Raw genomic sequence first — 12838 nt, 5'->3', positions numbered from 1 at the left:
CGTGTCTGCGTGGGTTTCCTCCGGGTGCCCCGGTTTCCTCCCACAGTCCAAAGATGTGCGGGTCAGGTGAATTGGCCATGCTAAATTGACCGTATGTTAGGTAAAGGGGTAAATGTAGGGGTATGGGTGGGTTGCGCTTCGGTGGGTCGGTGTGGACTTGTTGGGCCGAAGGGCCTGTTTCCACACTGTAAGTAATCTAATCTAATCTGTAAGATTTTATCCAAAAATTATCTATTGTAAATACAGTGCTGATCCAATTACTGGTACATGGCCTTTAAGAGAAGCTTCTAGGCTTTGTTAAATTGTCAATAGCAAACTCAAAATTGACTGAAACAGTTATGGCTCGAGTTCTAATAATTGCTTTGTTGATGAAAAATTAAAAAACCACACAAACGGATGCCTTATCAGAAAGATGAGAATTGTAGAAGCATTTTGCAAGACCAGCCATCAAATTTGAAACAAAGGTTTCTGGAAAGCATAAGCAAGTGTCAAGTAATCAAACCCACATTCAAATTATTACAATCTAAGACTGTGGAGTAGAAGAGTATCCGACGTTGCACTTTTTCAGTCATGATCTCAGGTAGACTCTTGCTGCACTAAGGTTATCTCAGAAGTGAGAAATTATTACCCTCTAAGCAGAGTTGGACCTTTTTGGAGTAGCTTAACATTGGAGCAGATCTCACAATACCAAACACTACAACGACTGAAAATGACATTGAGCAGATAAGTTAAGAAACAATTAAGTGGTCTGAACTATGACTTTCAAAATCTTAAGCTTTTTTTTAGTAAAAAGAGAGAAACTTGCATAATTTCAAAGTACAGGTATACTCAATTCAGTCTTTAATGGCCTGAGCGTACCATCTTGCTCCAGCATTTTGTGTATGTTATCCTTTTAAGTGCCATGGTCTTCACTTGGTTCACTCCTATCGATACAAGCAATAGCAAAACATTTGCAGCTGTAATGTGGATTGTCATCTAAGATCTCTCCCAAGGGCCTGTTCTTTGCTATTTTGTCTTTCTTTTTCATGTGCTGCCCTTTGATGACATCACCTACAAAAATGGAATTTGCTTCCACATACATGTACTGTGAGCCTCAACTCTCCATCAACTCTTTCAATTAGTCTGCTGACTGTATGTTGTCATAATACCTGTCTGACATACATTAACGAATGCAATTTTTTCCAGCTCCAATCAAAATCTGATTCATGCTCTTTTCGTACTAAGGCTGAACGAGACAATCATGCCAAATTATTGTTAACTATCTTTCTTACAGCTTACACTGCAACTTTGTATCACCAGCAATCATCCTCATACATTCAAAAGTGACATTCTCCAATTTCCGATTTTTGACTGTGACTGGAATATGCCACTTTCAAATGTATCATTAAATTCAGTGATACCATGTCCCTACTTTCCAGTGGGCATGACTAATAATTAACCCTGTTTTATCACAGCGTTGGATCCAGAATTGACTATAGCTGCTACAAAATACTGTTGCCAAAATGCATCAAGCTCTCCCTAATCTATTGCTTCTGTCTTCACTGTCTTACATTAGGTTACCTATCCAATTTCTTTAGATTGAATTAGCATACACCTCCACCAAACTTTTCTTTCTTTGACTCTGGTCACTTCTGCATCTTCCTCAAACAACATGCTCACATTAGATTAATCAACTGTTCAGTCCTCACCAGGCAAGGCAACCAACCCAGCACTTACCAAGTGACTCACTTCAGTGCTAATCTTCAATTACAAGTAATACAGATCAAGAAGATCTCAAATTAAACTTAAAAACAAAATCAGAAAACAAGACTCAGCATATTTTGGCAGTATCTGTGGAGAAAAGGCAGACTTAATGTTTTTGTTTGATTTCCAGCATCGACAGTTCTTCAGTTTTATATTTCAAATTAAGCTGTTCAAATTTGTGAGATCACATCTAATAACAGCAGAAATGATACAGCTTCAGCAGTTTGAAAGTGAAATGCAAAGAATATGATGATAAATTTACCCCATTGTGTTGGATGGTCAACAGGAGCATACCACTATCTTTATAAAACAGATTTGGATTACAATATTTTTATCATTGATAAAACCTAATCTGTGATTTAATCTATACTGATTTTATGGTAAATGCAGCGTGCCGGATTAGGTCAAATAATTTATGATGAAGTTCAGATCAAGGGGAGAGTCAAGTCAGCCTCCATGGAACAAGAAAAGTGTATGTATCTTCCTTTCTGTGCCCCAACAATTTAACAAGACTCCCCTCAAAACTGTAAATCAGAATTAGAGTGGTAAAGCTAGAACAGTTAACACTAGCAAAGCAACAAAAGGTGACACTGCGTGACAAGCAAAATAAACAAAATGACTAATGAAAGCTGGAGCAGAAAGCTATGTGAAAACATTTTTATCAGTGGCTACAATGCTTACAATGTCTCACTCATGAGCTGTTCATTGAAGTAGTATTCTACATCACAAAATAAGCAACCTGTGATCCAAGTTTTAATGGAATCCACCCTGAATTCAAACTGTAAAACTGTGACAAACTGTCAAGTATAGGTTAGGCAGATTTTCCCCATAGAAAGGTGAAATTCTAATACTTTGTTTACTGTGAGAGGCACATTTTGTTGAGAATTAAAGAGGATATAGAAGTAGGCAAAAACTTAACAACATATTTATTAAGTTGGTTAACGGGCAGGAACCAAGTATCAAATCTGCAGGCAATGGCCAGTGGCGGGCCACAATGATTAGTACTGGGGTTACAGATATTCACAAAGTATATTCAAGACTCTGACAAAGAAACCATAGTAATGTATGCATGTTCGCTGATAACACAAAGATAGTTGGGAATCTCTAATTGGTAAGGAAGAAGAAAGGCTACAAAGTGAAAGAGGGGGGTTAGGTGAATGGACAAGAAGGTGGCAAATGGAGTACAAAGCAAGAAAGAAGACAATGTGAAGAACGGAAAAGCAAAAGATACTTTAAAAGATCCAAAACTTTTAAATCCTGTGGGACTTGGGTGAACTTGTCTAAGGAACACAACATTAGTGTTATGATCCTAATTCAAGTCAGAGTCTAAAATAAAACCTGACTGGATAGAATCATAGAGGTGTACAGCATGGAAATAGACCCTTTGGTCTAACTAATCCATGCTGACCAGATATCCTATATCCTATAATAAATCTAGTCCCATTTGCCAGCACTTGGCCCATATCCTGATAAACCCTTCCTATTCAAATGCCCACCCAGATCCCTTTTAAATGTTGTAATTGTTCTAGCCTCTATCACTTCCTCTGGCAGCTCATTCGATACATGCACCACATTCAGCGTGAAACACTTGTCCCTTAGGTCCTTTTTAAATCTTTCCCCTCTCACCTTAAACCTATTCCCTCTAGTTTTGGACTCCCCTACACTGGGAAAAAGTCCTTGGTTACTTGTCCTATCCAAGCCCCTCATGATTTTATGAACTTCTATAGTTACCCCTCAGTCTCCTTGGAAATAGCCCCAGCCTATTCAGCCTCTACTTATGGAAATCAATTTTTTAAAGTTAATTATGGACAAACATTCACACTAGGTTGCAGATATTCTGAAAAAAAAATAAGTCTATTACATAAAACAAGAGAAAAACAAATTAAACATAGAAAAGACAGATTAGAAATATCTCAAGACAAATAGAAAAAAAAACTTTCAACCCACTTCCAACACTACCTGTTACAGAGATTCACAATCAGAGAATTTAGCTTCCTATCACAAACTAAGGTTTCTGCTTAAATAACTTCTTCTAGTTCCTTTTCTGATGACTGTGGAGATAATTCTATGGTTCCATATCACGTCTGCAGGCATGAATCTTACACAATTCTGATGGCCTAAACTTTCTCAGTTCTAATAACTCTACAAAAAAATCTCTTACCTTGGAAACTCCACTGACTAGAAAAAATGTCTGCTGAGGTGACTCGTTTCCCTGAATTGCATAGTACTTATTTTCTCTGAACTTAAAAAGGCTTTTTTTAAACCAAAACAAAATTAAATGGTTTTATTCAGTTTACTCTGTCTATTGTGAAATTACTAGTATAAACATCTTAATTCATTAACCCTACAAATGTTCTCCCAGGTCCTAGATTGGAGTCACATGTTTTCTCACTCACTAAGAATTGATTCAGGGTGTTGCTCCAAAATGACTTGGACCATTTTAAATGGAACCTTCACAGAACTAAACAAAATTCTTCTGCTTCTATTTTAAAATCCAACTTCTAAAGCTGATAACACATAATGCACCTTTCAGTGTATTAACATTACAGGTACACTAAGCAATTAGGACAGCAAGTAGTACGTTAGCCTTTATTGCAAGGGAATAAGAAGATTTTCCTACATTTACACAGGGTTTGAGGGAGACCGCACTTTGAACAGTTTTAGTTTCTACATTTAGCAAATTATATATTTTCCTTACAGGCAGTGTTCCCTCTAATTTTCTTAGCAACCACGCATGTCTCGGAGTCCCACTTGCAGCAATGATTTGCAGAAACGGAAGTCAATGCCCTGTTTGGCATGCCAACACCAATTGTTGTGCACACGCAGCATTGAAGGATTGTTGCTTCAACAAGGAGGTAAAACAAAGGTTCAGTGGATTGATTCTAGACTGAGAGGCTAAGCAAATCGGGCAAATTTAGCACAATTCAAAAGTGATCCCAATGAAACAGCAAATTCGGAAGGGGTTTGAATTATTGAAATTCTCTGTCCCAGAAAGCAACCCATCATTAAATATGTTGATTTAGTCACTCAAAGGATTATGGGGAATGACCAGTAAAATGCTGCTGAGGCAGAAGGTCAGCCAAGAAAGGGAGGTAATCCTGTCCCTACATCTCATAAAAGAAGCAGATGAAATCAGATTGACAAAGACACACAGACAGGCACTGCATCTGGACTTTCTGATATATTTTAGGCATCCCCATCATAATCTACTTCTATTCTTCCCACCTCCCATATAGTGTATGAGTTTATGGAAATCACATACCCGCTCCATTTCTTTAAAGTCTTCATCCAGCTTGGTTCCTTCTGCACCACCAACCTTTTCACTGACAAGCTGGGGAAAACAAAATAAAATCACATGAATTTCCATATTTAAAAAAAATGCAACAGCACTTACACGATCTTATGGTATACCACATCATCATATCAACATTATAAAACTCTGGAAATCTTACAGCAATTAGATAGAATGCATGATTTATTAAGTAGTCTAATAGCTGTCTCAGGTTTAGTGCTGTCATCCAATTAAATTCAGGGCCTGGGTACCAATAATTTATAGAAAACAACAACAATTCTTAGTTCATCAACTCAACCTGCTCTTGCCAACAAGGGCAGAAATGTACCACTGAAAATATTTAAGATATAATCCACAGTTAGAAGGGCAAAATTTATATCAGTGCTGATACTTTTCCATAAATCCAATTTAGGCAGCAACATTTTCACAAGTACTTGCTTGGAGAGAAATTCTGAACAGTACAGCTCCATAATTTCTCATTACTTATCATTAGAATTCCATGAAAACTACCGTGCATTCGTAAAATCAGACCCAGCTGAAAACCTTAAAATTTGTTGGTCAAATGCATTCCTGACTTCTTTCGAAATTTAAAAAGTGGATTCTGGAAGAGCATCTTGTATTTAACCGAATGATTGAGCAATGCAATAATCACTACTAAATTTCAACCAATTGTTTCTTACTTGGCAACAGCCTTAATAAATATTATTATCTAGCAATATCATATGAGGACATCAATGTTATACCTGTATAAGACTCAAGGATAAAGCGAGGTCTGCAGATGCTGGAGATCAGAGCTGAAAATGTGTTGCTGGAAAAGCGCAGCAGGTCAGGCAGCATCCAAGGAACAGGAAATTCGACGTTTCGGGCATAAGTTTCTTTCCTGAAGAAGGGCTTATGCCCGAAACGTCGAATTTCCTGTTCCTTGGATGCTGCCTGACCTGCTGCGCTTTTCCAGCAACACATTTTCAGCTCTGTATAAGACTCAAACCATGTAACATGCAATGGACTGTTTTGCTAAAGTGAACACAAACTGGAGTGCCTCCTCATTATCTAGACTTTCCTGTCACTCCTAGTTATTGTTGTGGTTCTGTTCGCTGAGCTGGGAATTTGTGTTGCAGACGTTTCGTCCCCTGTCTAGGTGACATCCTCAGTGCTTGGGAGCCTCCTGTGAAGTGCTTCTGTGATCTTTCCTCCGGCATTTATAGTGGTTTGTCTCTGTCTCTTCCGGTTGTCAGTTCCAGCTGTCCGTTGCAGTGGTCGATATATTGGGTCCAGGTTGATGTGCTTATTGATTGAATCTGTGGATAAGTGCCATGCCTGGCTGTTCTCTGTTTGGCTTGACCTATATTGGCACTACTATTATAGGACAAGCCAAACAGAGAACAGCCAGGCATGGCACTCATCCACAGATTCAATCAATAAGCATATCAACCTGGACCCAATATACCGACCACTGCAACAGACAGCTGGAACTGACAACCGGAAGCGGCAGAGACAAACCACTATAAATGCCGGAGGAAACATCACAGAAGCGCTTCACAGGTGGCTCCCAAGCACTGAGGATGTCACCCAGACAGGGGACGAAATGTCTGCAACACAAATTCCCAGCTCAGCGAACAGAACCACAACAATGAGCACCCGAGCGACAAATCTTCTCTCAAACTTTGAACTCCTAGTTATTTCCAAACCAGGTTAATAATCTGCTTAGTCAATGAGCTTCAACTTGAGCAAATGAGACACCAGAAAATGAAAACATTTTCCAATGCCTCTACATAATTTTATTATGGAGAAAACAATTGTTCATAATATTCCAAACGCATTTTAACCGAGATGCTGTATATATTTAACATGACCTAACTTTATTCCTCTTAAAATGTCTATCACTGTTTGATTGATTGATTTCTCAGCCTACACTTACACAGAGCAATTTATTGTCAGTGGGCTCAATCATGGAAGGTAATTGATAAAAAAAAATAGCTTGGAATAAATTTGACAGGCAGCTTTATACTTGTGATGCAATATAAAATCTCTGTCATGAGGAGGCTTAGATTGTAAACAGAGAACTGAAATAGGCAGCCTGAACATATCACTCTACCCTTTTATTAGTCTCACTGAAACAACAAAATTACCTATTAAACAACATGGCAAGTATGACAAAATAAAAGGTGCACCTATTTTTTTTCTCTTTAAGGCTGTTAACTTGTGTCAAGTATGGCTCCCTGAGTATCAGCGATTTCAACATCTTGGTTCAAGTATTCAATCTGCCAGCAGAGACAATTAGTCCAAACAGGCTATGTGAGCATGGAATACATCCAGGCAAATTCTCGTTTTGTCCTCATTGGATGTATGCGCTCTCATTTTTCAGCTGAGGCCACTGGGCAGATCATAAGTAGGATATTTGTTTAGATTTTTTTCCTTTTCTCAGCTAAGGATACTGATCAAATTCAGCTCAATGACACATCGATAGACAATGCTGAACCTCCAAAATAATTAAACCAGGGAGTCATTAAACAGTATGGCTCAGTTTTACTGTTCATTTACTAACTGTTTAAAGCAGCAGCAATTAATCAGGGAACACATCCGAGAAGAAAGCAAACTTGACAAGCCAGCCTTAACCCATGTCTAAGTAGTTAAAGTCATTCAAAGGCTCACCAATTATTGCCAGGATAATACTATTGGAGACACAATGATCTTTACTAATGTTGTACAAAATAAACTTACGTTTACAAACTATTAGATCCTCAATTAAATTAGTTTGAATCTGCAATCAAATCAAAAGTTCGTGTTGAAATTGCAAAGCTATCACTGAAACTAACTACAATAAATCTTTCAAAGTGTATTGTTATTTGACTGACAGTAGATACCAGCAGCTGAAAATGTGTTGCTGGAAAAGCGCAGCAGGTCAGGCAGCATCCAAGGAACAGGAAATTCGACGTTTCAGGCATAAGCCCTTCATCAGGAATGAGGAAAGTATGTCCAGCAGGCGAAGATAAAAGGTAGGGAGGAGGGACTTGGGGGAGGGGCGATGGAAATGTGATAGGTGGAAGGAGGTCAAGGTGAGGGTGATAGGCCAGAGTGGGGTGGGGGCGGAGAGGTCAGGAAGAAGATTGCAGGTTAGGAGGGCGGTGCTGAGTTTGAGGGAATCGACTGAGACAAGGTGGGGGGAGGGGAAATGAGGAAACTGGAGAAATCTGAGTTCATCCCTTGTGGTACAAGTGGATACAAGCAGTAAAACTAAAATTCCATGGAAGCTGCATGCTTTGAGAAATAAATTTCTAGTGTGATAACCCTCAGACAATTATCACTTCTCTATTTTGAGGTATGGGAAACAAACATGTTCTGGTTCCCCATAATGGCAAAACTAGCATTCTTCCCCTCAAAATCAGAAAAAGCAAGCAACAAACACACGGACTTCAGACTTCAGAGTCCAAATTGCAGAAGCAACAAGTACAAAAATGTCTTCAAATTGCTTCCATAACAACTGAAAGACCTGAAACCATCACTATTTCATTTAAAGCCCTGGTCTTCAAATCCCTCCACAACCTTTCTGCGACTGAAACAAAAACAAAAAAATTGCTGGAAAATCTCAGCAGGTCTCATAGCATCTGTGGACAAAAATCAGAGTTAATGCTTTGGGCCCAGTGACCCTTCTTCAGACTCTTCAATTCTAAAGAAGGGTCACGGAATTTCAAACATCAACTCTGATTTCGCTCCACAGATGGTGCTAGACCAATTGAGATTTTGCAGCATTTTCTGTTTTTGTTCTATATATTCCCCTCAGCTAATCCACTCTACAATTACAGAAGAAACATAAATCAGCTTGGTCCTACTTTGGGAACTTACTGACTACAGAATACACATGCTGAGAAGTTACAGCATAAACATTTCTCTAGATTTGGATAGGTCCCATTAGAAAAGAATGCAGTGAATGCAACTGCTCTATTCAAGGAGGAAAGCAGACAGAAAGTAGCAAAGTACAGCTGGTTAGCTTAATGTATGTCATATGGAAAAATCTTAAAATCTATTATTAGGTAGGTTACAGTACAGCACTTACAAAATGTTAATGCAATTAAGCAGTCAGCACAGTACTGTGAAAAGGAAACTGGATTTGATTTATTAGAGTCTTTTGAGGGAGTAACAAAATAAAAGGAAATCTATGGATGTGGTATATTTGGATTTTCAGAAGGCATTTAATATGTACCACATCAAAGGTTACTAAACAAAATGACGGCTCATGGTTTAGTGGGAAATAAATTGGCATGGACAGAGGATTCGTTAGCTCATAGGAAATAGATGGGGGTAAACAGATCATCTTCAGGTTGGAAAAGATATAACAAAAGCCACGGGATCTGTACTGGGACCTCAACTATTTACAATCTGCATCAATGATTTTTGATTAAAGGATTAAATGTATGATTATTAAATGTTTCTGGAACAAAACCAGCAAGGAAACGTATTTGTGAATCTGGAAAGTGATTTAGATCGATACAATGAATGGATAAAGTGTGACATATGAGCTATCATGTGGTGAAATTGTAAACCTGTTGACTTTGGCTGGAAGAATAGAAAGGTAGCATGTTATTTAAGCAGGGATAGACTGTGGAGCTCTGTGGTGCAGAGGCACACAGTTGTCTTGGTACATGAATCATAAAATGTTCTTAGCCATGCGCAGCATTGGAACTGGAAAACAAAAGGAATGTTGACCTTTACTGCAAAAAGAACAGTATATATAATTTAGGGAAGATTTGTGACAGTTGTACAGCACAGTTGTCTCAATTTTAAAAATTCACAAATCTGAGTTTAAAAATTATTTTTGTGTTCCACTTTTTAAAAAAATGTCTCTTGATTCTACACTCCCCAACCAAGGTAAAGACCTTCCCAGCATCTATCCTGTCCAACCTTTTAAGCATTTTGGAAGACTCAACGAGATCACAATGCCTGGCACTTATATGCTACTTGTCAAGCCAAGCCTGAATATCATCCAAGTCTTGATGCATTTGAACACGGACCGCTCCAATATCTGAATTGTTGAAAATTATGATTGCACAATGTGGCTTCTGACCTTGTGATGGAGGGAAGATCATTGATGAAGCAGCCAAAGACAGTTAGGCCTTCAGCATATATCGTGAAACTGAGGTGACTGAAATCCAACAATGTTTTGTGCTAAGTATAATGCCAACGAATGGAGCATTTTCCATAATTTCCGCAGACTCTAGTTTTGCTGGGGGTCCTTTATTCCAAGTTCTGTCAAATGCTTCTCGATGTCAATAACAGTCACTCTCACATCACCATTACAGTCCAGCTCATTTGTCCATATTTAGACAAAGGCTGTAATGAGTTCAGCAGGAGTCTTTGGCAGAGCCCAAACTGAGCATCAAAGAGTTCATTCTTTTGTGAGGACTACTTGATACTAGTTAATACCCATTGTTAGCACATGATGCAGTGTAAAAGTACTTCGCAAGAAACCATTTTGTATTTGTATTCTAAAGAAAGTACAGCTTTAATTGTGACACCCCATTCCTGAACCTAAGCTAGTCAGCAAAGGCAAGCATTAATTGTGACCCCCCGTCTTGAACCTATGTTAGTCAGTAAAGGCAAGCTTTAATTGAGATCGCCATTTGTGAACCTATACTCTTCAGTAAATGAAAAGATTTGTGGGCCTGACACTTTCCTGTATTATTTTACTATCCCCATTAAAGGAAATGTGTACGAAAAGGGAAAAGGTCATGGACGATTACTGTATTTGTTGTTCCATATGCACCCGGAAATGAGAAGTCAAAAACATGTAATTTCCTTGCCAGTTCCAGTCCAACTAAGACTGGGAGCTCACACACAAAGCATCATTATTTAGTGTAACTGATTTCCATCCCAAAGAGAAAGGTGAAATTACTTGTGTGATAAGGATGAAGGATGCTTTTCAAAATGAATTAACTGTTTAGATATGTTACATTACATCTTCATGGCAAGTGGGACTTCAACCCAGACCTCAGGCTCAGAAGTAGGAACACAGCCATCAATGTGCTCTTAAAAGAAAATGGATTAATGATCATAATCCTTATTGCTTGCACCACTACCACCTGCAAGCCACGTACGATCCTTGCTTGGAACAATATCACCTTTCCATCACTATCATGAGATCAAAATCAATTCTAGTTGTAATATGTAGAGGAAGAGGAGGAAGAGGATCCAGAAATAGTCAGCACTACTAAACAAATGGGAGAGGAGGATCCTGCGATAGTCACCAGAACCTAAACAAGTGTGACAGTGGGGGACCCTTTGCTTCAGAAATATCATGAGAGAACACATAAAATGAAGACCAGGTTTGCATGAGAAGGGCAGTGCAGTAGACAGCACCCTCAACATATTTCTATCTCTGATTTCTATTTCTGATCTGAAATGTAACATCATAGAAAAAGGAGGTGACTGCTAGGTATTCCTTCTGTCTCTCCATTGATTGGCTCTGTGATTTAATTCAGAAGACATTACTCCAGCTAGTGAGCACAGTTAAGAAATTTAGTTTTTCAATATTCAACATCCAAATGAATTGATTAAATAGAATAGAAATGGCTGGACAGGTGATGTTTTACAGCTGTAGTACGTGGAAGGCGCTGAACACCAGTGTGATCCACAGCAACAACAGCTACAGCAAGTGTTGGCTGCTCGAGGAACATCGTGTCAGATTAAATGAGTTGGAGTCTTGGCCATGGACACGGCGACCCGTAGGGAAGGGGAGAGAACCTGGAAACTTTGAGGAGACAGTAACGTGCATTATACTAAAAGCAGTAAATTTGGGCCATTATCAGCAACTAGTGGATGGGTATGCAAGTGAGGCAGATTTAGGATCGAGAATTTAGCTTTGGAGAAGCTTCAGCCAGGGCCCTTAACTCATAGGTACGTGGTTCTTACTCCCAGCATTGATGAGGACACAGGAACGAAGTATGAATGAACTGATCACACCACCAAGCTACAAAGTCACGTATGAGTGGCTGGGGTGGAGAGCAAGGGGCAGTGATAAAGGAAATGTAACAGTAATACAGCATAGCATAGTGAGGGCAAAACATACTGTTCTCTGCAGCAAAGACAGAGTCCCAAAGGTTATGTTGTACATCTGGTGCCAAGGTTCAGGATATCACATATGAGCACCCAAAGATAATGATAAGGAAAGGAACTTGAAATGGGAGGGGCAGGATCCATTCATCATAGTCCATGTGGGTACCAATTACATAGGTAGGGCGAGGAAAAAGGTTCTGCTGAGTCGTTATGAGCAGCTCGGCGCTTCACAGTGGAAGACATGAGTAATATCCCAACAATTAAAGGGAGTCAGGGAGCTGAGTTGAGTATGGTTGCCATTACAAAAAAGAAAGTTCTAGAAAAGCTAAAAGGTCTTAAAATTGATAAATCTCCTGGCCTCGATAGGATACACCCTAGAGTTCTGAGAGAGGTGGCTGAGAAAATAGCGGAGGCAGTGGTTGAGATCTTTCAAAAAAGTCACTAGAGTCAGGGAAAGTCCCGGATGATTGGAAGATCGCTGTTGTAACCCCCTTGTTCAAGAAAGGATCAAGACAAAAGATGGAAAATTATAGGCCAATTAGCCTAACCTCGGTTGTTGGTAAAATTCTAGAATCCATCATTAAGGATGAGGTTTCTAAACTCTTGGAAGAGCAGAGTCTGATTAGAACAAGCCAACATGGATTTAGTAAGGGGAGGTCATGCCTGACAAACCTGTTGGAATTCTTTGAAGAGGTGACAAGTAGGTTAGACCAGGGAAACCCAGTGGATGTGGTCTATCTAGACTTCCAAAAG

At 39.1% G+C, this 12838-nt stretch overlaps 1 protein-coding gene across 1 annotated transcript in view; it reads right to left on the bottom strand.

The window, feature by feature from the left end:
* The window catches only part of LOC132828956 (endophilin-A2-like), a 128523-nt gene that overhangs the window by 45305 nt on the left and 70380 nt on the right, over positions 1 to 12838 (bottom strand). Inside the window, exon 2 of the mRNA XM_060846181.1 lies at positions 5006 to 5074. Coding sequence (XP_060702164.1) covers positions 5006 to 5074 — 69 coding nt within the window. The remainder of the gene's footprint in view (positions 1 to 5005; positions 5075 to 12838) is intronic.

This window comes from Hemiscyllium ocellatum, chromosome 28, assembly GCF_020745735.1.
Source record: "Hemiscyllium ocellatum isolate sHemOce1 chromosome 28, sHemOce1.pat.X.cur, whole genome shotgun sequence".
Classification (NCBI taxonomy): Eukaryota; Metazoa; Chordata; class Chondrichthyes; order Orectolobiformes; family Hemiscylliidae; genus Hemiscyllium; species Hemiscyllium ocellatum.
Note: the sequence above shows the minus strand (reverse complement) of the source record. Positions and strands in the feature narration are given on the sequence as shown.